The sequence below is a fragment of the Sylvia atricapilla genome, chromosome 14 (genome assembly GCF_009819655.1).
Source record: "Sylvia atricapilla isolate bSylAtr1 chromosome 14, bSylAtr1.pri, whole genome shotgun sequence".
NCBI classification, from domain to species: domain Eukaryota; kingdom Metazoa; phylum Chordata; class Aves; order Passeriformes; family Sylviidae; genus Sylvia; species Sylvia atricapilla.
Window position 1 is genome coordinate 2923060 of NC_089153.1, and position 24221 is coordinate 2947280.

General features: G+C 41.7%; 1 protein-coding gene across 9 annotated transcripts in view; it reads right to left on the reverse strand.

Moving 5' to 3' along the window:
- The window catches only part of ANKHD1 (ankyrin repeat and KH domain containing 1), a 99451-nt gene that overhangs the window by 19745 nt on the left and 55485 nt on the right, over positions 1 to 24221 (reverse strand). For 7 of the 9 annotated variants that reach the window (XM_066328909.1, XM_066328912.1, XM_066328911.1 and 4 more), the window contains exons 15-25: positions 15904 to 16647; positions 9052 to 9197; positions 8791 to 8902; positions 7893 to 8038; positions 6220 to 6362; positions 5216 to 5429; positions 3821 to 3996; positions 2868 to 3030; positions 1693 to 1788; positions 1283 to 1399; positions 124 to 298 (exon numbers count right to left, since the gene is read on the reverse strand). In XM_066328909.1, coding sequence (XP_066185006.1) covers positions 124 to 298; positions 1283 to 1399; positions 1693 to 1788; positions 2868 to 3030; positions 3821 to 3996; positions 5216 to 5429; positions 6220 to 6362; positions 7893 to 8038; positions 8791 to 8902; positions 9052 to 9197; positions 15904 to 16647 — 2232 coding nt within the window. Of the gene's footprint in view, positions 1 to 123; positions 299 to 1282; positions 1400 to 1692; positions 1789 to 2867; positions 3031 to 3820; positions 3997 to 4540; positions 4733 to 5215; positions 5430 to 6219; positions 6363 to 7892; positions 8039 to 8790; positions 8903 to 9051; positions 9198 to 15903; positions 16648 to 24221 lie in introns of those variants that run through there. The other 2 variants (XM_066328914.1, XM_066328916.1) reach the window with 2 other exon arrangements.

The following is a 24221-nucleotide window of genomic DNA, read 5'->3' on the forward strand; positions in this document are numbered from 1 at the left end:
AGGCAGCAGCCATGCAACACTTTCAAATATGAGAGATCAGCTTTCAAACAGATTCCTTCACCTTGACGCTCAGAAGGTGGCGCCCCCACAACTACATCGTTCATAGAAACACTTGTTCTTTACCTTCATCATCATTTTCTTCTTCATCATCATCTTCTTGCAGTTCCAGAGTTTCCTTGGGCTTGTTTTCTTCATCCTCTTCTTGTTTTCTTTTTTGTTCCTCTTTCTTTTTCTTTCTCTTTTCCTTTCTTTTCTCCCTTTTGGCTGCAAGAGCTTGTTTTCTGCTCTCCTCTCTTGACTATGTAGGAGAAAAGAATCCATATTTAAACATTTTCACACAGACTAAATTATACTTATAATTGAGATCTTCCCTAGAAATCTGGGGGGAAGGAGAAGGGAGAGAACACAACGAACTACAATGACTTTGGCACACACTGAATCATTACACAGAAACTGGACAGACCTTATGCAATGACAGGACTAGCTGGTCCCAAAACTTCTAAGGAATGATAATAAAGTAATAACCAAAACAGAAGTATTAAAAAAAATACTGTTTTACTGGAAGACCAGAAAAATATCTCATCCTCTGAGTTCTTTCTCAATCATTTAATAAACTCAGTGATATTTTTGGTGTGATGTTCACATCTTTGATACAAAAGCCAGTATTTAATGGCTCTAATTTTAACCAGTTTTGGGGATTTTTTCATATATGGAATCAGTAATCCGCTGCAGTGTTTGTGCACAGCAACTGATGTGTGCTTAACAAGCCCACAACCTGGAAAACTTAATAAACAGACGTGGACCTTGTCAAAAACTGTAGGATCCTCCATTAAGAGAGCCCACTCAAGAGTGTGTTACTCTAGAACAATTTACAGTATTCTCAGCAAAGAGAGATGGGGATTTTCTCCACTATCTACTCAACTCCCCTGAGCAGAAGTCCATAAAATGCTTTTGGACTATGATTTACACCCATAGAAACACACCATGAAACTGGAGACCTCCCTTACTCACACATCCCCTGTGCTGAGGTGATCCCAGAGAGCTACTGCCTAAGGAACTACTGTTAAGTCCAAGCTTTACTAAAAAGGACAATGGAGTGACTGAAGCAGAAGTCAGTTCTAATTTGCCACCCTCAGTATGTGCCTCACTTGTATGATACATTAGGGGAAGGAACACAGTCAGAGCATGAAGACTGACTGCCACAAGAAGCACCAAAGGAAAGGCAGTCTAGAGATTCTCACACAGTTCAAATGTTGTTACATAACAGCAATTATCTACTCACTTTTTCCAGGTCTAGCTCCTTCAGCAGTATAGTTGCATTTTTATTGGCTTCTGCAGCCTGCTGGTCTTTAGCTTTCACAATTGTCTCCACACACTGGTGACATTTTTTCAACAGGTCCTGAAATGCAAACTTGTTTTACTACCACTGTAATAAACAACTGAGGAGTGAGGCTTGCTCTGCAAACACAAGATCAGCTCCCCTGTATTAATAAACATAGAAACTATTTCACAGAATAGGATGCAATGCTGATTTACTTTTTAAGTGCCATATTAAAAAGGAGACATGCACAAATCTCCAAATCAGATGTACATGAGCAAACATGTACATTCAGATTTTGAATACTTAAGAATTTCCCATGGATATTTTTGTGGGAGATTCAGGTCAGGGTCTTGTCCCCGAGTCCAACCCACCTTGTCAGTGATGGTCGCTATGTAGCGCATGCACTCGATGTCTGAAGGAAACTGGTTGACTTCTTTCACCAGGAACTGAACTACTTTCACATGCCCCTAGAACATTGAAGAAAATTTTAATCTTTTGTATACAATTGTCAACATTCATCATCAAAATACAACTTTGATATCCCTTAGTTCAATGCAAAACACTGAAAATAAGCAAGAACATTTCTGGTAAGCTGCTGTTTGGGAAGAAGGGCAGTTCCTGCCTGCTCAGTGCTGAGAGCACAGCCACTGTTCTGCTTCAAGGTGGCAAAGACAAACTCTTCCATAAGTTATTTTTTATTTTAAAATACAAGGACCAGGGGCAGGTCTCCATGTCTTCAAGACAACCCTCCTTAGACACCATCTGTCATCCAATCCACTCCCTTGCCACTCACCCCATGGAGCTGACTTAGACTGTTCAATTACAGGCTAAGTAAAATCAGGAAACTGAGCCATCTGAATGTTATCCTGGCAAGCACATTCCTCTGCTCCCAAGGTACACTGTGCAATCACACAAAGCACCCAAGTGTTGCTTCTGAAGTTATGTGAAAGCAAGGCAGTGTCAAAACAGGGGCAAAACCAGCATTTTTGTCAAAAAAGCTGCACACTTATTTGCTGTTTTGTTAAAGGTAAAGCAGCTACAGTTAATAAATTCCTCTGCTTATGCTCCTTGCATCCAACACCACAACTGATGGAATCATCCCAAAGCAATGTTCTTCCTGCCAAGAAGAAAAGGCAGTGGGTGACAGAAGAGCTGACTACACAGTGTCCCCTCACAACACATTAGGAACACAACGAGAGAAACACAAAGGAATCAGGACAGCTTATTGCAGACTGCTATTGTGTTCATCTCCAAAGCAGGACTGAAATGAGCAGTACAGACTGCAGAAATGTGGAAATCTCAAACAGTCAGAGTTTTTGCACAGTGTACAACTGGAAATGATACAGCTAACATCATTTAGGGAACAAAGTTTTTCAGCTCTCAGAAACTGGATCATTGTGAAGTACAGTCATTATGACTTTGAAGCAGGTATTTTATCAAAGTAGCGATTTCGCCATGTTATATTTGATTCTTCCAAAACCAAGCATTCAGACTCAAGACCAAACAAGAGGCACTGTTTTGAAAACACAGAAGAAGCTGGTCCTACCTTGCGAAATGCTGACATAAGAGGGGTGATTTTGCGGTTATCTGCAGCATCCACGTCTGCCCCTGCCTGCACAAGCAGCTGGACCACGTCGTAGTGGCCCCCGTTCGCTGCCAGCCACAGCGGGGTGTTGCCTTTCTTGTTGCGGACATCAATGTGTGCCCCTCTGAAAACAGACCCAGGGAATGGCATGAGTAAAGGTGGAGGGCAGAGAGCAAGATCACAAAACATCAGAGCAGCTGGAAATAGAACTTTAATAACTGAAATACGATGGCAAGATATGAGAATTTCTGTCCCTGAAATTTGTCATTTCATCTGCTGGGTAGTGACAAGGGGATTATTTAAACCTCCCTGACAGAAATGAACATTCATTTCATGTCACCTCTTGCACCAGAGATTATGCAACCAGCAACCTTTAAATTATCAGTGTGGTGACTACCCACAGGACAAAGCAGCTGCTTGAGATTTTAGCGGCACACTGGGTTATGCTTGAAGAGCTCAAGAGCTACTTCCAGGCTTTGCCCCCCAAGTGACAGTGAGGAAATGCTCACAAGGGAGTTGCTGGATTCATACACAAACAAGCAGTCCAAGCCAGACACTGTCTGCCTGCCCCTAGTCCCAGCTGCCTGCTTTGCTTAATTAACACTGCAATAGCAAGATATTCCAGGATAACACTGAAGTGTAGGGAACAGATTTAACATCCTATTTTCAAAGCTTCCCATTCCCTTTGCTCTCAGGTGCACGAGGTAATGTGAACAAGAGCACCTCAGCCGTAAAGGAATACCGAACAAATGTGCCACGAATCACTAGTCATAACTGCTTTGGGTTGGAAGGGACACGAAAGCTCATCTTGTTCCAACACCCTTGCCACGGGCAGGGAAGCCACCCACGAGATCAGGTTGCTCAGAGCCCCACCCACTCTGGCCTAAAACACTTAATGAGAAGGAATGATTTACCGATTAATGAGGAGCTCGCAGAACTTGTAGTGCCCCTTATCTGCTGCAATTGTTAAAGCCGTATCTCTTGAGGAAGGCACAGGTGGGGCATTCACATCTGCTCCTTTATCAAGGAGAACCCTTCCAACCTCTGCATAGCCTCCTGAAGCTGCTTCCATCAGAGGTGTGAGACCAGTCTGTGCAAAGAGAACGAGTTACTCTGTGAAATCTGCACGATGTACTTCAGATAAGACATAAATGATTCCTACAAAGGGAAATCAGGTTTTTATTTAGCTGCTTATATTTAGTTTAGGAGCCTAACTTCAAGCAGTCTCTTCCTCAAAAAGGATCCCAAAAACCCAACAAAAAAAACCCCCAACAACAAAACAAAACACCCACACACAAACCAACCAAACAAAACCAACCCAAAACCCAAACACTCTTGGGCTTTGACTTATACAAACCCAAGCAAACTGTTGACTAAGCACCACCAGATACCTGTCTCAACAGCAAATGCAAAGTTTATAACAAGATCTCTACAACAGAGGTTAGAACAGATTCAAATGAAGACAAAAATGTTTCTACAAAAATACTCAGAAACTGGCTTTATAGCTTTTCTCTAGCCTCCCTTGGCACTGAGACTGATCTGGGCCCAACTTAGTTGCCAGGTCAGACTGTTAAAAAAACTTACACCAGCTGCTAACATGCCCAACTGACCATTTGAGAGCTGGCTTTTATCCATATCCCCTTTTCTCCAGCCACAGTCATTCCAGAAGCAGGCGGGGTAGACAGACACAGCAATTATTTCAGCAGCCTTAGGAGTTACCAAAAATTCCTTTGTGCTGGGGAAATCAGTCTGGCTGTCTACACAAGCTTTAAGCTTGCTTTATGGCAGGAGACACAAAGCTGTCCCAGAGCACCAAAGGATGGGACCTGTGGAGCATTTCAGAGGCACAGAAGGTCACAGTACTGAAGCCACGGGTTCTACAGCAACGTAAAAGCTTTACAAAGTTTGACTGCACTACTTCGGTTGTAGACAAGAAGTCTGTTCTATATGAGAATCACAAGCAACACTATTCTCTTCCTGCCTAGACTTCACTTGCATGTAAAAATATCTGTATCTGTTCTGTTACTGAGTATCACGTCAAGTTTAAACCTGAAAAAGTCTAGACAAGAGTCAATCTAAGATTCATTATAAACTCAGAAGGACCAGTCAGCTTTTCCCTACTGCAAAAAAATACATCATCCCTGATGCTTTTCTATTTTTTAAAAGAAACCACACTTATTTCAGAACATTTAAGTGCTCTGATGTAACAACTCCTCTGAGCCCAGAGAGGCTCAAAGTTACAGGAAAATTTGAAGAAACGTGATGACTCAGAGGCAGTAAGTCATAAGGAAAGGCAAGTCCCCACTTACCTTTGCCCTGTGCTCGACATTGGCCTTCCTGTCCAGAAGCAGACTGACCACCTCTGCCCGGCCCTGGAAGCAGGCCAGGGTCAGGGCTGTGTTGCGGTTGGTCTCGATTTGGGCGTTAATGTCAGAGCCCATATCAAGCAGCAGCTTCACGGCAGGGACGTGGCCATTCATAGCAGCCAGCATCAGAGGAGAAATCCCCAGCTTACTGCCCGTCCTAAGGGAAAGAAACAAACTGCAGTGCTCACGGCTGAAGAAAAGCTCTGGGAAATGTAAGTCTATCCAAGAGCAACAGAATGTTTTGTTGTAAGACAGAAAGGAACATAACCTACACAAAATATCGGTACTGACCTAAGATAGTAGCACTTTTGATTGATTATGAGAAACCACCAGAGGAGTTCTACGCAATAGACAATTGCAATTTATAAATAAGGAAAACACATTTCAGCTGTTAGACATTCTGGTGGCCGAAGCAGACATAAGCCTTAAGCTACATCTGATTTTTTAAAGAAAAACATGTTTTTCTAGCACAGCTGCAGCTTGAACTTTCCCTAGTTAAGAGTTCTTTTGCTTTACCTAGTGTTAGAATATATATAAATTTCTTAAAATGAATAGAGAAGAGGCTTAAGAGACACTGCTGTGTGAATTTGTTCCTCTGCCTGAAAAAGCCATCTTCAAACACACAGAGCAGCCCTGAGCACTTGGCTGCTTCCTTGATGTGGTTCTATCGGAAATAGCTTGACTTCCAGACCTCAGAATGGTGGAAAAGGGAAAGAATAGGTCTGCAAACTATAATCCCTTAAAATTTAGGTATTAGTCAGATGAAGTTTGTGATAGTTAAAGGATTTAAAAGCGCTAAGATAACAAACACAGAAGACGTCATCAATGTAAAAAGACTGTTGCAAGGAGGTATGAAAACACCTGAGATTTCAACCTGTGCCTCAGGCTGGAGCCAACAGGGAGTGCCTGTGCCACACTGCAGCTCAGCTGGTCACATGGTACATTACCTGGAATTAATTTCTGCCCCAGCATTGAGAAGAATCTTGATGATATTAACATAGCCACCAGATGCAGCAAGGCTTAACGGCGTGTAATCAGACACATTCCTGTGTTCTTTATTTGCTCCCCGGGCCAACAGCAAATCAACAACCTGAAAAGACAGGACAAGCATTAACAGACATATTGTGGCCCTTGGTATTATCCAAGGAGTAAAAGGATGTTTTCACAAACTTTCCACTGTGCTACCTTGTCTATGGACAAAGTTTCCATAGGAAGTTTCCCTTGTCTATGGACAAAGTTCCATAGGAAAATCTCCACCCTCTTCTCCTTGACTTTTCTCCATCCCTGTACAGCCCCCACAGCCCATGACCACAGCAGCTGAGCACTTGTCTGCCAGAAAGATTGTTTTACCTAAATAAAACTGCAATACTTTAAAGTGAAGTACTTCCCAGGAAATTTTAAGTTTACAAACAATAGATCCACTCCACTCCCAAAATGTCTCACAATATTTGAGCACCTCTTTCAGAAAAACTCATCTCACAACTTGAATTCAAATGACACTTGAGACAGGTTTGACCATCTGTATTATATGAATATTAATATTATATGAATATGATTTTAAAAAACCCAACAAAACCCATGTGGTAAAAATCAGAGTGAATGGTGTTACTCGAACCAGGATGAGGAAGGACTGCTCTATCACAAGTTGCTTAGAGAAATAAAATGGGAGAAAATAGAAACATTTTTATGATATACTGTACTTAAGTGGGCCTCAATTTACTATTAACATAAGCTAGGTGATTTCCAAACAAGCCATTAAAAAAGGCTCTCTTCCTAAGCCAGAAACATAAGATATAGATTCTGGCATAAAGAAAAAAATGAAGAGAAAGAACAGAAGACTTCACTTGTTCAATATATAATGCTATAGGCCATGTTGATCTTGCCTTTTTCTACGAGAAGCACTTTAACTGTTAAAGATCTGAAATACAAAAGTAAAATGGAAACTTTCCAATTTTGGGCAACTATTTTAATCCTTATATTAATTTACTACAGAGCTCTTGGCCATCTCCATGCCACCTTCTAAGGGCACTATACACATGATTGAAACAGGAAGGATTTCAGAAATATTATTTGGACAACAACACCACACACACAAAATCTGACAGAACTCTGAAAAATCCTTAAAACATGGCTACAATGTGTCCTGCATTGCATCTGCACTTATCAGCTCCATGCATTCTCACTAACACCATGTACTGCCCACACAAAATCCCAGTTGCTGCCCTTGTGTGCCTGCACCCAGGTTTGTTTCAGGTTTGAGAACAGGGAAGATGGATAAGGGAAGTGTTCAGTGAATAAAGTTATTCAATAGCTGCCTCCCTCACAGAAGTAACTTAGCATGTGAGGATACACTGACTGAAGAAAGACCACAAGTTATCACAAGTGACTATGACCATTAACTAACAAAACAGGGATAGGCAAGGGAGATAAGAAAAAAACCCTCAAATTTCTTCTTCCTTTCTTGGAAGAGGAAAAAGCCTTAAATTAGCTAAACTGAAACAGGTGAAAAAACCTTCCAGAAAAAAAGTAAGATGTATCAACAACACAAGAAACCCAACACTGTACAACCCCCTCCCTATCTGCAAGTAACAACTGGAGCCCTTTGAGGACAGGTCTGTACCTCCTGGCGTCCACCGGAGCATGCCAAGGAAAGCGGAGTGTCCTTCGTGCGCTCCGACTGTGCCTCTATATCCCCACCTTTGTCCAGAAGAATTTCAACCACACCAACATGTCCAGCAGTTGCAGCCAGAATCAAAGGCGTAAAACCTAGTAACACAAGAGGGCATGAAAAAGCAACCTTGAGTATCTCAAAAGTATAATTCAGGAGCAGAAATGCACAAATGGGTTGATTCACAACGACTTCTGTTGATCGTGTCTCTTCTTCAGACTGGGGGTTTCCTGCTGGACGCCTGTCTCAGAGCCTTTCCCAGCCTCTTCTGACCCTGTCCCATTGAGGCTCTGATTCCAGCCAAAGGCTGCTCAAAAGAAACTTAAAGAGTGCTTGCAGTGATCAATTTGGATTAAGTTCTGACCACCTCCTCTCCTTGGAGAAATCACAGATTTCTGCATAATTACAGTTAAATTGAGATCCAACCAGCGACCACCTGCCCTGCATGTGTTGCTGCTGCCAGTGATCAATGTGAGCTCTAACACATGTGGCATGGTGGTTTTGTTCTCTCAGCTCTAAAAGATGTGAGATTTTGTTGAACTCTGTTCTTGAGAACAGTGATACCCAACCTGACAACTGCCACCACTCAGCTCTGACAGCCAAGATTGGCTAGTTACCCCCATCAGCTCCTCTATCCACCTTGCTGAGGTCATTTGTAGAGGGTGAGTCGTAAGGACAGAGGTGCTTCACGTTTCACAAATCTGCTTAAGACCCCACTCAGGTGCAGACAGAAGCTCACTGGCTTTGTATGACCACTGTTACTACCTGAAGTGCATGAATACAGTTCATATTTTGAAATTCACTGTTTCAAGCTGTAGTTAACAGTCAAATGGTGTTATGTTTTACTTACCCTTCTTGTCTCTGTGTTCAATATTGGCACCACGGGCGATCAGCACGGACACCAGCTCCTCGTGCCCTCCCGCACACGCCAGGGTCAGTGCAGTGTCATGATTACTTTCAGTCTTCATGCACAGGAAAGAAAAAGAGCAGATATTCAGAAATAAAAAATAAAGACAACTTTAATATTTCTTCAACAGCACGAGATCTGTTCTTTTTCCTTTCCGAGCTCATCAGAAAGCAAATCCTCTCCTGGCTAACGTCGATTACTCACATGTGCATCGATGTCCACTGATGGATACATGGGGAGCACAGACTGTGGGGGCACATTGCTCGTTGTCTGCGGGCAGGGCTCGGGCATCGGGGACTCGGTAGTGTGCGAGGAGCTGGTGGAGCCGCTGGGCACTCTGCTATTCACAGCTGAAAATGAACACCAGGTTATTAATCCACTCTTAGCAATGTCCCATTTTATATGAAAAATATTAAGTTCCATAAAACTGCAACGGTCTAATATCAAAACGGTAACGGGGGAAACAAATGGAACGTTCCTAAAAACAAAAAGCAGCTTTGCGGCAGTTAAACAGTGTAAGCATCGTCTCCAAACTGTGATAAGTTAGAAAATAATTTTATGAATTAGTCTGTATGCATTAAGTGTGAATTATGAAGGTGATTAGTTACCCTTTTCTAACTGTAACCTTCACTGTTAAAAAGAGTTCAATCATATGCTCAGTTTAAGCAGGCAATTTATTTATTACTAACACACAAACCTAATAGTCAAAAATATAGTCTTATTCTGCAATCTCAAATTTTTTCACATAAAGGTTAGTGCACACTTAGCCTCCAGAGAAAGTTTTCAGAGCAAGATGACTGACAGCAACTCACACTATTAATCATGTCTCAGAGTTAAACCAACCCAGGAAAGTGGAATGGAAGCAGACAGAAGGGGGCAGTCAACAAAAATAAGAAAGCTGAAAACTGTCTGTGCTTCCTAAAATTTGTTCTGATTGATGGACGGTCTGTAAAAGATGTCATCCTGAGATCCAGCATTGCTCAGGCACACAAGGAATGCAACTTTATCTTATTTTTAAAAAAATTAACAATTAAAAAACTAATAATTGAGAATCAGATTTTTTCACCTAGTTTTAAATCAGCAAGCAGAGAAATCTCCCTGGACATCCACTGCAGAGCCAGGACTCCTGCCTGCGTCTGTAACCTGATGAGAGTCCAAGAGGAGCCTGGATCCCTGTAATCAGCTGGGATTACCTGCCAGAAAGGTCTAACACACCGACTCTGTGTCTGCTTTAGCTTCAGTAATCCCTGCTGATAGAGCAGCTGGATTTGACAGGTACTGTCACTGCTGGATTGTCAAATATCTCTATTGTGTAGTCTCATCAGCTGGAACACCTGGTGAGCTTTAGTTATTCCAAAACACACAATATTTAGCAGCATTCCTGGAAGAAGCAACTAAAGGAAAACACTAATGGCTACAGGTAAGAAATAAGCAGCAGCATTTTGTTTTTATCCAAGCGTTAAGGGAAGACAAAGGATGAACTCAAACCTGTGTATGACTTGGAGACAAATTTTGCAAACCTTTCCCAGCTCAACCTTCCTCATTTCATTGACAGATTACACACCAGCAATTAGTCATAGGAAAATGGTGTTGACAGAAAAGTCATAAAGCCCCAACATGACCATTAATTCCACTAATTCAGCCTACAGAGCTTCCAGTGCCTGACAAAGGGAACACACACTGAAGCAGGGCAAGAGGAGTCACTTCCATTGGGTTCTGGAAATATGGCAGGAGGGTTCACTGAACTCTGGGGAGGTTCCACTTTCAGTTGCATTTTTTAAGCAGAGTTCTCCTTGGAGCAAAGGCAAAACCAGCATTAACATTTGGTCAATGCATTTAAGCAGTGAAGTACCAGATCTGAATTTCCGTTATGACTTCCATAAGCAAACCAGATTTGTATTAAAAGTTTCAAATACAAAAATTCCCACCTTCATCTGCTCACTATGGATTATCACTTACAGCAGCAAATGAGCACTAATTAGTTCAAAATGATTGTTTTCTTGCTTAATGCACTGAAGTGCAAGATAATAACTGGATTTCTACATATTAGTCTTTCCAATATACTGAAACCATATCATCCTGTTAAGGATTTCTGTTAAATCAAGCTGGCCCTTCCTCGTGGAAGACACTGGCTCAATTTTTTCAGCCCTTGCAGCTACAGATACACAGAAAACCACATGCATGTGCTGTGCATGCAGAGCAGGGTGTGCAGAGGGACTCCACTGGAGGCAGTTTAAGGGTCCTAAAGTAATATATTCAGTGTTGCTGTCACAGGTTCCACAAATTCTCTGTATTTCACAACCATGACTGGAAATATCAAAGTATTTCTTGCATACTTTGGATTTTCATCATGTGTTTGAAACATACGAGTGTGCACTAAGCACTTCATGTGCACAGTAATAATATTAAACATGAGAGAGAACATCAAAGGCAGCAGAAATTAAGATAAACTCTGCACTGATACCCTAAAATATGGTTTAAAATAAAATCTAACAAATATTCCTACAACACCCATCAATTAATCACCCCCTCTATAACTACTGAGTTTACAAAACGGCAGGATTTTTCAAAATGCTATTTTTTATTTCCTCAGTGTGGTTGGCAATCTGGGCCCATGGAGGAGCAGAGTTATTTGTGCTCTGTGGAGCAAAAACAGCCTGAGAACTTCTGACTCCAGATTCATGGGGCTCTTTTATCTCAGCTCAAGTTACACAGCAAAATGCAGATTTTTAACTTGAAAATGACCTTTCAGCAATGGTTCCAACCTGGCACAAACATGGAACGTCTGTGGTACCACAGCTTTGCAGTGAAAGCAGCACTGACACGGCTTGCCCTTGACTCTAGGGAAACACCAATTTTGTGACAGAGATTTTAGATGTGTCCATAGACTTCAATATTCAAAAGACTTCCTTATAGAAAAAAATTATCCTATACATGACAAAATCCAGATTTCCTATGTCCTACGAAGGGTTTGCAATGCTCCAAAAGGTCTGAGTTAGAAGTTGAATGTTGCTCTTTAAACACATGGATGACTATTTTCAAAGTTATGAAAAAATATCAAGGAAACAGGAGTAAAACAAAACAAAAAAAGCAAGAACGTGGTAATTTATCCAAATACAACTCTGGAGCATTGACAGCCCCTGAAGCAAGCTGCTCTGGATGAGATTTCAGCTGTAGCTGAAACTGTGGCTATGCAACTGCTGTCATGACATGAGCACTGGCATTCAGGAATACTGGACTTAGATTTCAGTTCCTCTTTCCTCAAAGGAACTGGGATTTTCAGGACAGTGAGAATCATCCTTTTTCAAGCCTGAGCAGCCTTTCAGCCTGTCCAGGCAGCTTCTCAGTAACCTGCTACTGCAGAGGCTTTTGCACGTTGGTAACTGCAGCTCCTTTCATGGCTCACCATTCCTCACTCCAGATTGTCCCAGTGACCAGTTTTACTCCAAACACCAGTCCTCAACACAGTAACTCAGATGTCACCTTCCAAATCCTTACCTTAAAATACCGTAATTCTCTATCACCAACTACAGCAGAATGTCAGAATCAGACAACAACATTTCTCAGAACACATTTGAAATTTCAGTTTGGAAACATCAGCTCACAGGACGAGAGTGCGACAGAAAAGCACACACAGTCTCTTGACTAAAAATACCAGCTGAGCAAAACAAAGAGAAACAAAAATATTCCAACTAGAGACAAACCCCAGCAACATAAAAAAGTTCCTCGTCTAATACCCTAAACCAGAAAAAAGCCTCAATTCAGATATAACTAAGAAATTTACAATGGAAAATGCAGAAGGTGAACTGAACTGAAACTCCAAATATGCAGGACAAGAGGCTCCAAGAAACCAAATTGATACCGAGTAATGAAAATGATAGCTGTGTTCCAAATTAATTTATTGGTTTCCCACTTTAAATTGCACCAAGTCTGTCTCTTTTGTAAACCTGGTTAAAATTCTCACTGTAGTAAGTCACACCTTTAATGTACTATTAGGTGCAAGATTTTTGCAGCAGCGCGTCAAAATAAACTCCATCACAAATGAAACATTCTGGAGTAGAATGTTGAGAGCTGCTTTAATTTTCAGGTTTTAGCTTTCCAAAAGTTACTTTGCTGCTTCTGTGTAGTTTTATGGAAGAAGGGATGTGGGCCATGACTCACTGACGCTTTGCACCTTGACATCCACCACCTAAACACCCTGCCAGCATTATTGTAAGGTAAGTATTCCATTTATGTATGTTGTCACTCAAGTTGGTCAGCAAAATACCAATTTGTAGCTTCACAGAAATTGAAGTTCTCCCTTACAACTGGTCCCAACTGAGGCTTGGGAAGATTTGCCTCCTACATCACAGAATTCCAGAATGGTTTGGGTTGGAAGGGACCTTAAAGCTCACCTCATTCTTCCCCCTGCCATGGGCAGGACCTTCCACTGTCCCAGGTTCCTCCAGGCCCTGTCCAACCTGGCCTTGGACACTTCCAGAGATCAAGGGGCAGCCACAGCTTCTTTGGGCAAACTCAGGGCCTCATCAGCCTCACAGGGAGAAATTTCTTCCCAATATCCCATCTAACCCTGCTCTCTGGCAGTGGGAAGCCATTCCCTCTTGTCCTGTCCCTCCAGACCTTTGTCCAAAGTCCCTCTCCTGGAGCCCCTTTGGGCACTGTCAGGTTCTGAACTCTCCCTAGAACCTTCTCTTCTCCAGGTGAACACCCTCAGCTCTCCCAGCCTGGTCCAGAGCAGAGGGGCTCCAGCCCTTGGAGCATCCCTGTGGTTTCCTCTGTATATTACCACTGCTAAGAGCAACAGTAAAAGGTATTTCAGGGCAGAGGGAAAAATAATTTCTCTTCTTCTGAAGCAGTCCCCACACAAACTGAAATACTCAGAAGGAATAAAAATGCTCATACCTCTTCTAAACCCAGAGTCACTCACTTACATCACTGCAGCTCCAGCAGTGGGATCAAGGGGAGCCCTCAATGACACCCTGAGTGTGGGACACAAGCTCCCTAAACCCCAGGCTTCCCATGCACCAGGCACAAGCCCCTGAACCATTTTATCTGGCATCTGTAGTGGACACGTAAAAACAGATCTTGTAACAGTTCTTACTGCTCAAAATTTCTCTATAAAATTAAGGACTAATTGGTAAGTTTGTGGGAAAAGTCCATTTTAGATATGGATAAAAGACTTCAGAAAACAAGTAGATAAATTTGCAGTTTGTTTTTACATGGCTATAAATCTGAGATGTGGTAGGATTATAACTTACATGGAGATCACTTTTACAGAGTCTGGATTTACAAAGTGAGAAAGATATCTATCTTCTGACAATTTTTTTTGGTGGGGCGTGAAAGAAACTTATGAGTTTCAGAACAAAATGTATTTCAATAAAGTAGTATCAATACATCTTTAAAGAAGCCTCTGGAACTCAACTGCTAAAGATTCCTCAAGTTGCATTTCTGCAAATGTCATTTCTAAATGCAGAAGAAGACGCTATTTGTAGTGATTTTTGAATCATGTCTTAGCAAAAAAATGTCTTTAATCATTTAGCAAAACCAGTAGCTGTTTTCAGAAAGCAAACCAATGTCTAGTCAACTTTTAAAAATTATTTTCAAGATAAGAATTTTTCTAGTTGTCTGCAATTTTTTTCCCACAGCACAGTTCTCACACTCAGCTGGACTGCAGCACTTTTCACAGTGGGGACACTGAGTTTGTGGCTGTAGAATGAGCTGCTGACCACAAGAGGGTACAGATTCCATGGCCTTGTGCCAGACACGTTCAAACCTCTGCAACAGCAGCTACTCCCAAGATTAATCCTTTGTTGATTATGTTTTGTATTACCCATTTAAATTTCCTCCTTATACACTCCAGGACTAAAACTGTGAGTAATAAAAATTGAGAATGCTTTAATGTTGCTGAGTATTCTGAAGAGGACCACAGAGCAGGGAGGGAGGCTCACTGTGTCAGAACAGGGGGAACTAAAACCAATACTCTATAAAACAACTGGAATTGCAGCAAGGATACGACCACCCCACTACTCCACCAGCTCTGGTTTCCAAAGTCACAAGTAGTCTTAACTTGCATGAGCTTGATGCAATCACCATTCCAAAGGCTCCCAGGAATGGCTGGCCAAAGATCTCACTGCACACTTCTACAGCCTTGACACCAGAGGACACGGCAGTGACTACGAAACGGGAGGGGCAGGGGGAGACAGACAGGAAAATAATGGGCAGGGATACAGGCACAAGGTACAAAGAAAAGTTGAAAAACACCGAGTAAAAAAGAACTACAGACCAAACAACACTGGCTATATCCTACATACCTCCAGCAGCAAACCTCAATCCTAGTCAAGTCCACGAAATGAAGTCACCCAAAGTGATCCCTGTTTCTGCACAAGGGGACTCACACAACCCGAGGTGTGGGCATTCCCATTCCTCTTCACACCGTACCAACACGTGGAAGGATGCTGGGGTTTTTGCTTTCCATCCAGCTAACAGGACACGTTTTTGCCATGTGGAACATCTAACCAGCAGATATTCCTGTGCAACACCCAGGGTTTAGCAGGGGTTCTGCAAACACAAGCCATCACAGGACGAGCGGGTGCACGCGGATTCCAGGCTGTGCTTAAGCTCCAGCAGCAAGGAGAGGGAAGTGTTTGTCCACAAAAGTGACAACAATTTGGTTCTTTCTAGAGATGGCTACCACATTGAAGAAAATTCTGCATAGAAAATTCTACAGAAGCTATAAATCATGCTTTTGGGTTTCCTAATGGGCACTACTAATTAACTCATGATGAGGCTTTTTAAAGAAGCGCAGAAAAAGATGGAACCAAAGGGGCTAAAACAGGTGTCCAGTACAGGAAGTTTTGCACTTTGGAAAAAAAGATATTTAAAAGTGTCATGTTAGAATTGGAAGTCACTGTTAGGATTAATAGCACTAATCAGGAATTTTATTCTTAAGCAAGTATTCCCAAACTGGAAAACCCCAAGACGTATTTGGAGGGAAGGAGAGAGAGGGGAAACTGAGCACACAAATTAATGCAAAAACAGGTATATTTCTTAACCCACCTGCTATTAGGTCATCAAGAGTGTCGGTAAGCGTCTGTGCTGGAGTGGCAACCATTAATCCGTCTGGTTCTTGAACTAAGAGCCCCTGCCCAGCAATTTGCTGCTGCTGTCCTACATTCTGCTGATTCCCTAATGCTTTCTGAAGTTCAAGAGACTCTGTCCCATTATAACCTAAGTTACCAGAAAAATTACATTGCGGTGCTGGCAAAGGCTGGATAGGGACAAACTCTATTTGTTCAGCAGGTGGTGGAGACTGGTGTTTCTCATCATCTTTAGACAAGATTGTGTCAACCTGAGGTAACCCTGAAAAGTTATCCTCTGGCAGACCCTTATCGGCTTCCACTTCTGGGAAGACCCCTGTCAGTGAGCACTGCTGCTGCAGGGCAGGTGGTGTGTCTGTCTGACCTTTGGTCTCCAAATATTCTTTGGTAAACTGCTGTTGGGTTTTCATCTGCAACTGCCTCTCCACCTTCTGCAGCTCCTTCAATATTTTCTTCTTCTTCTGTACTTGTTCTTCTCTGTTCTTTTTAAGTTCTTCAATCTTATCCTTATTTAAAGGTTCACCTTGAATTAATTCCAATGATTTAAGTTGTGCTTTTTCAATAGCACTAATTCTCTGTCCAAGTTCATTCAGCTTGCCTTCAGTCTCTTCTACTATGCATTCCAAAGGCTGGTATGGGTGAAAAGGTGGCAGTAGGTCCTTATCTGCTACCTGCAGGGAACTTGACTTCTGCTTGGATGCACCTAAGCACATGAAAAATGTTTGAAAAAATGCCATGCTGAAGATACCCCAAACCTCCCCTCTCACCCACCAAAAATAATAATAATAAAAAAATAAAAAAATAAAAAAAAGTCTTTACAACTAACACTGCACATCTGTCAAAGCACAGAAAGGCAAACCCTACACTCCACGTTAAGACAAGAAAGGAAAAAGCAGATAGATGGGATTTTCAATATTGATCCTCATATCCCTTTGAGCACAGCTATTTTAGTCTTAGAAGGAACCTTGACAATTTCTGACATATTCTGACAATGCACTTGGGAACGGGAATCAGCAAGAAAAGCAAGGCAATTTACATGGTTTACTGAGTTCACAAAGTTCTTCTGTGTGTGCAGAGCTTAAAAGTAAGAGTATTTTCCAGAGGCTGACTTCCAACAGCAAGGTTAGGAGCAGAAAGACTCTGTAGTTGAGAGCAGACTAACCTGACAGTAAGATGATACTCTGAATTGGAATTTCTCCAAACATTGTAGCATTCACCTTCACATTACAAGCAGAATCCTGTCACTGCAAACTTAATGCTTTCAAATGGAGTGTGAAGTTTTAGCACCTTTTTAAAAATTCTGGGACCAAACTAACAACTTGCTCACTTCCTCTCCTAGTAACAAATGAACATTTCTGTTCATTATAAAGGCTTTAAAAAATAGCCTTCACCAAAGCCCACCAAACCTGGGCAGCCCTGCCCCAATTGCTGACTGCCCTTTAAGAAACCCATGGCTGCTTTCCCAAAAGCCACATCTGGGAAACTCTAGTCACATCTTACTGAAAGGAATCTATTAAATGCTGAAATGGTAATTATTACTTCAGCGTCAGAACTTTAATTAAAAATGTGAAAGGGTTTAGCCTGATTAAATAATTTTCTGCACTAATACTCATGTGCTTTACCAAAACACTGATAAATGAAGTCTTTAAAAAAAAAAAAAAAAAAAAAAAAGAAGGAAAGGAAACTTGAAGTTTTACAAAGCAGACTCACATAATTAATCCTTAAAAGGGGAACTACTGTGATATGCAGTTTGAGCCATGGTTTAATAAAGCTGAAGTGAAAGTCTGGATGCAAGAACTAAGTTATGGATCAGTCACCAGCCCTGGAAGGATTAAGTTTCCTGAAACACAGATTTATTTCTCTCTGGGCCATCCTTCACCAATACACTAATTCACAAGCCAACTTCACTTTACACCGCTGTCAAAATGAGAGTCACATACACCTCACTTTGAAATGAATCTTTTTCGGAGGAACTAATTGTAAACCAAACAAACATGAGATTTTTCTCTTATGAGAAGAAAGAACAAATATGAAAATAAAATTGGACCAACTCTCTACTGCATACCTTCAGCAGACTCCTGGGAAGGCAAATCATATCTAATTATATGAGAAACACCAAGAATCTTACTAATGCCAGGAAACAGCCCAGAATCTCACACCCACCCTTCAGCAACCCCAGGAAACAGCCCAGCATCCCACAGCCCCTGGAGCCACCCTTCAGGACGCTCCTTCTACAGCTCCATGCTCTGTGCAGGTCAGTAGTTCCAGCTGAGCACCTCTCCCCACCACTGCTGTAACTCTGCCTCCAAACCAGAAGTGAATCCCCAGCCAATTTCTCAGCAGAAAATAAGGAATTTGGGGGACATTTCTCAATTCTTGGCTCTGTGCTGGCTGGTGGCTCTTTAGCTGGAGTTCACTCTAACCCATGGCCTCTTTGGCTTTGTCGTGCACTCAGGGGTTATCCTTTAATTTTAACAAGTGTAATTTACTGGGTTTTGAGACCACTCTTCAGAAATACATTTGCACTTACCAAAAATCTCTGAAAGGCTTGTCTATATCGTTTTGAAACTAAGCTGCACTCCACTGCTATAGTAACCAAACTACAAATGAACCATGCCTCCAGCTGAGATGGGAACCCTCTGTCCTGCTGTGCTTCATGTCACCCCTCAGGTTCCTGTGTCTATCATTCCCATCCTCACACAAGACACTCCCCAACCCAGCAGCTCTGGACATCCTCTATCCCTCTAGGAAAGAAGAGCTGCAGTTAGAAGGGCCTCCCAAGTAATAAAGTATCAGTGTTATACCTCAATTAAGTCTGAGCTGGGGAGAAAACAAGCCTGCCACAGAAAGCTTTTCTAGGAGCACAAGAGGAAGGAAAGAGCAGTAGCACAACCCCACCTCCAGAGCTGGGCTGGGCTGAGACAGCAGCTCCAACTGGGAATCATCACGGAAAGGTGGGACAGTTTCTGAAGACAGGTGTTAGGAGACCAGCTGGGCTCTCAAGTTCCAGAAAAGGCACAGAAATTTACATTAAAGAGCTGTTAATTAGATAGCAGGGCCACTTTTCAGGTTGCAGATCACCCTTTTCATGCCAGAAAATGGCTGCAACCTGTAACTGGAGATATTGGAAGAGGAGGAGGAGTAGGAAGAAAGACCTGCTAAACCTGACATGATCACAGAACAGTTGGGTCAAACCAGAGGGGGAGAAGCTGCACTGTTGGTAGCTTTGAATGTGCAAATACTGGATGTACTAAAAAGTAGCATTTCTTGGTTTATCCAAATCTCCTCTGTATTACAATATCCTGAAAAATACCATGCCCATTTTAGTACATAATTATAAACACACACTTGCTGGTTTCACTTTTGAAATACATAAATACAGTAAGACTTAGGAATCCAATCACAGGCCAGATCATAATCACGTCAACCCTTTTTAAAAAAAATATTTTGTATATTTATCTGTTGGGGACAGCATCAGTCATCTGTACAATCAGTCTACTACCAGATTACATCTAGCAACATTAAACTGTCGATCTGGCCTCTAAAGCAACTATCTTCATCACTTTTAGAAGATTTGTTTAATATTTAAGTAAGTTATTTAGACAGAAGATGACTGAAATCCAGATGTTGCTATACAGATACTACCTGCCATCCAGTACCTTGATTACAGGAAAAAAACTGATCAGCAAACCCAGAGTGGTTCTGGCCATGCTAGGAAAGCCACAGAGTAAAGGGGGGACTAATTCCCCAATTATTTTGTGAACAGTATCACCAATTGCTCTTTTATTTGCATTTCCACACTTCCACAAGTTCTGGTCCCTACCCTGTCCAACTCAGCCTTCAGCACAATTCCTGCAGAGAATGCACAGATCTTCAGCAAGGTTTGTGACCAACATCTGTGACTCAGGGTAAGACCTACTCTGCCCAAACACAGCTTCCCATCCACTTCTTTGAGCTCCACTTCTCCCCAGGAAGTGACAGGTGTTTCCTATGGAAATTTCCTGTACTTCTGCCATACACTTGGGATCATCTCCCATAGACCTGAGCTGCAACAGCCAGAGTTCAACCCCAGTGAACCTGTCCCAGGCATCATTCCTGGTCTCTTGAGCAGCCAGTAAAATGCAGAGAGGACACCATGACCAGGTTTTAATGCCTCTGGCTGCAAAGAACATTTAAAGTCCCTGTGAGCAAGTAAAGTCACTGCGAGCAAGGACCTGGAAAAATACTCTTCAGTTCTGTAGTCCTCAGGTGGCTTTCTCAAGCAATTGAACTCTTCTAATTTAAATTTGCTTAGAACACATTCAGTATTTAAACAGTTGCTGCCAGCAAACAAGTCTGATATCATATTTCCTGATGAGTGGTTATGATTCTCAAGGAAGTTGCTCTTCTAGGTCTGACTTATAATCCACAGGGTGTCACTTCTCCCAGGAAAGAACTGATTTATATGCCTTTCAGTTGTATTACACTTTGTTTGATTAGACAAAATTCTGAGATTTGTTAATAGCTCCTTAATTTCTATCATCATTGTCAAATGAAAAAAAAAGTGGATTGAAACCCAAACAGAAACGTCCAAAAGATTTTTTTCCAGCATAAAAAAATGACAGTAAGAAAAAGTCAGCTGTGTGATACACAGTTATACATTCAAATACATCATCTCTCTTGGAAACCCTGTTATATAAATCCATATGAATCACCATGTCATTTCTGTGCTCTGTAACAGATTTGCTTGTCCGTTGTCCTTGCACTTGAGATTTCTTTTTGTAAATCTGATTTCACTCAGAAGTTGAGAGTTCAATTTGCAACCTGCAATTAAAACTCACCAGCCTCATCGACATGAATAAAATGAACTCAATACTGAATTTTCATGAAAATTCTGTGTTTACCGATTATTTGTATCAGTAAGAAACTCATCTCTAAGGACCTGGAGAAACAATCAGTTGCTCCATACACACACAGATGCAAAGTACAGTATTACATAATCTTACTAATTTGGAAAAAAAATAAGCCTACATTTCCCAAGCAAATTAATCTGCTACATGGTTTTTCATATATACTGACTTCTTCTTTATAAAGAAGAGGTTAACTGGTAGAAGGCTGAATGATGAGTTTGAGTATGTTCACAGTATCCCTCCTGGAACCATGGAGCAATTCTGCCAGCCTTTATCATTCCTGCAGCTGTTTCTATGGCAAATTGCAGGGAATAGGTGCAACACTATCCAACAGGCAATGGTTCCACAGCTGCAACCAAGCCAAGCTGAATTCAAGTTTTAGCCATTCAAAAATTTCAGTTACTTTTCAATCTTAGGTCTTCTTCCCAGGTTTCCTCTGGTGGATTCATGGTATATAACTGGAAAATTGCTAAGATGTAATTGAATTAGTTGGTGGCAAGCAGGTGGCTGAAGCTTCAAAGGAGCAGAATTTCACAAACCACTGTGAAAAGACTGTTACACATCTGTGCTCCTGGGGACCTACATGTGTCTGGGTGTCATATCACCTGCCTGCACAGCTGAGGACTTGCAGAAAGAAGTCTTTACTAATACTTCCTTTGTAGACCTAAAGTTCAGAAGTCAGGAGGCATGGATGGTGAAATTTTCCTTGGGAACTCATCCCAGATACCTGGGCTAGTTGCTGACCCAGGCAGGAAGTTTCCAGGAGGAAATGGCAAGAGTTGATCAGAAAGTGTTAAAGCACATTAAACAATGAACAGACAGCTGGGACTGTGCAGTAGAAAAATCTGGTAAAAATCAGAATGCAAAAGCTGGAAAAGCAGGAATATCAATTTGCCTTACTTATTTTTTTACCTCTATGAAAGTCATGTAACTTCCTAGTTTTACTGTTAACCTAGCCCCTATTTTTATTAAATCACACTATGCATGAGATCTCTGTTGGGATATGTAACTCAGTACTCAGTCAATATCAGAGTATTTATTGAATTTATATCTATTGAAGTTACATAGAGTTTGTTTTTCTTCCCCTTCTCCACACCATCAGATTGTTGGATTTAACATAGGGATCCAGGAAATACCATATATTGAAAATCTAGCTTAGAGATTCCAGTAGAGAAAGCTTAGAGATTCTGGAAGTACCACTCAACTTTACGGGAAGTCTGGTCTCCTTCACAGGGATCAAAGGCAACCTTTCACCTGAATAAGTCTATTTGGTCTTGTGTAATTCCAAAAGAACCCTGCCCTCCAAAGGAGAACTGCTGCAAGTTACTGCCCACTTAAAAATGACACGAGAAAAGTCTAATGACAGCAATGTTGACAGGTTTGAAGTACTCACTTTAGGCCAATTAATTAATTTGTAAGCACAATTTCAGAGTAAGTATGAAGTAAAACAAATCTGGAGAAAAAATTACTGAAAACCTGATACGTCATTCTCAAAAACCAGACTACTTTGAACTTTGACCAATTTTTAAAACAGTGATGTTAGTAAAATATTTTTGCTAAGAAAACAACCCTGCTGCTTTTCACAGGCTCCCTGAGCATCCCTTGTTGTGCCAGCATGTTTGATGAGGATCTAGAGTGTGCTCTGTGCTCCAGCCCTGCACACTGCACAAGGCTCTGCAGGAACCATTCACTTGCATTTACAAAGCAGAGGGGACTATCAACAGCTGGCTTCCTCAAGAAATCCAGCAGCATTCCTTTGGACTGTTCCCTGGGCTGGGCTGCAAACCCCTCTCCCAGGAAGCAGGAGCAGGGCCCACAAGGATCTGCAGCACAGCCCTGCACTGGACAGACCCTGGGGCCTCTGGAAACACCACACTTGGGTTTTGTACCCAAAAAGCTCTTTATGCTGAGCTGCTGCTGAGCAATCCTGCCCCTGTTCACCGAGGGCAGAATCCACCAAGGAAGGGATCTCCTGCCTCTCCCCATAGAAGCAAAAGGCTTCCTGGCATTTCTTTTACATGGACACAACAGACACGTGCTAAATGCAGTGCACGGAGAACAATCCTTCCTAAGCAAGTAGAAGCTGAGGTCTGGTCCATCCCATAACTAATTCTGTTCATTTTTTCACCTTGTTTTTCTTCAGATCTTTCCAAGTTACCATCTTGGTGTGTCACCTTTATCTAAGTCTCTCTAGATCCACTGTTGCCTCTGAAATGTTTCTCTTTTCAGTTGTTAAACACCGATATGAAATAATTTCCTAAAGTAATTATTCAAATGGCAATGATCCCATGTGCCTCCATGCTTTACAGAATAATAATAATAAAATTCAAAGTTAGACCATAAATTCCTCTTGAAAAACCTCGTGTCATATCTGAATTTAATAGGAACACTTAAATGTGCTCAAGTTTTACATATGATTTGCCAAGAACTCTTCATAAAACAAAATATCACTACTGCATTTCTTGCAAAACTCACACAGGTCCATAAAAAAGTCTTACTGTGTTAAGATTAAGGAGGCAAGGTACTGCTCTCCTGCCTCCCTGTAGTTCACAGTTTATACAAAAACTCAGGGGCTACTTTAATTGAAGGCAAATAATTGTTCTGCCCCAGATAAACAATTTTGTTATGCAAGAACTTGACTGCTCTCCTGCCCTGGAAATAATGAACACCTCAATTCACCCCCTCTTTTGCCCCTCCTCTCCCAAGAAGTTTAGTGATGGAAGTCTGGTGACTTAAAGCCATGTGTGTGTAACAAGTCACAAATGGCAGTTCAGCACAGCACACCAATTCTGCACTGCAATGAGCACATAGTGTTTAGCACAAAAATACCATTTTCCCCCTAAAGATCTGAGAGACACAAAGAGCTTTGCACAGAGCTTTTGGGAATGCTTCATCAGCCCGATGACACATTTGGGATTGATGCATCTCCTGCAACGCAGCACAGATGAGTTTTGCTGACACGCATGAAGCATGTCCTGAACCCCTGGGAACAATGAGATCTCCCTGGGCCAGCCCCAACACCACAGTACTGCAAAAAACACACCTGAGGATGTGCTGACATTGACAATAAGGTGTTTGTAATGAGAGCTGTTTCCTAGACTACTGTCAACTATTTGCTTTTCATAATTGGATTAGATAAAATGAAACTTTTCAGTTTTAACTTCAGTCTTCTGACTCAGCATCAGCTAATCCCCTACTGATTCCCATGCACCACAAATGTGCTCCCAGAACACTCCCACTCTGCAGTGCTAACAGGCATTGGAACTGGAAGGGCACACATGCTGGTATATAGCTTTTTGGTGGGTTATTTGGCACACATGCTGGTATATAGCTTTTTGGTGGGTAATTTGAACCAGAAGTTGTATATTGTTTTCATTTGCTTGCTATT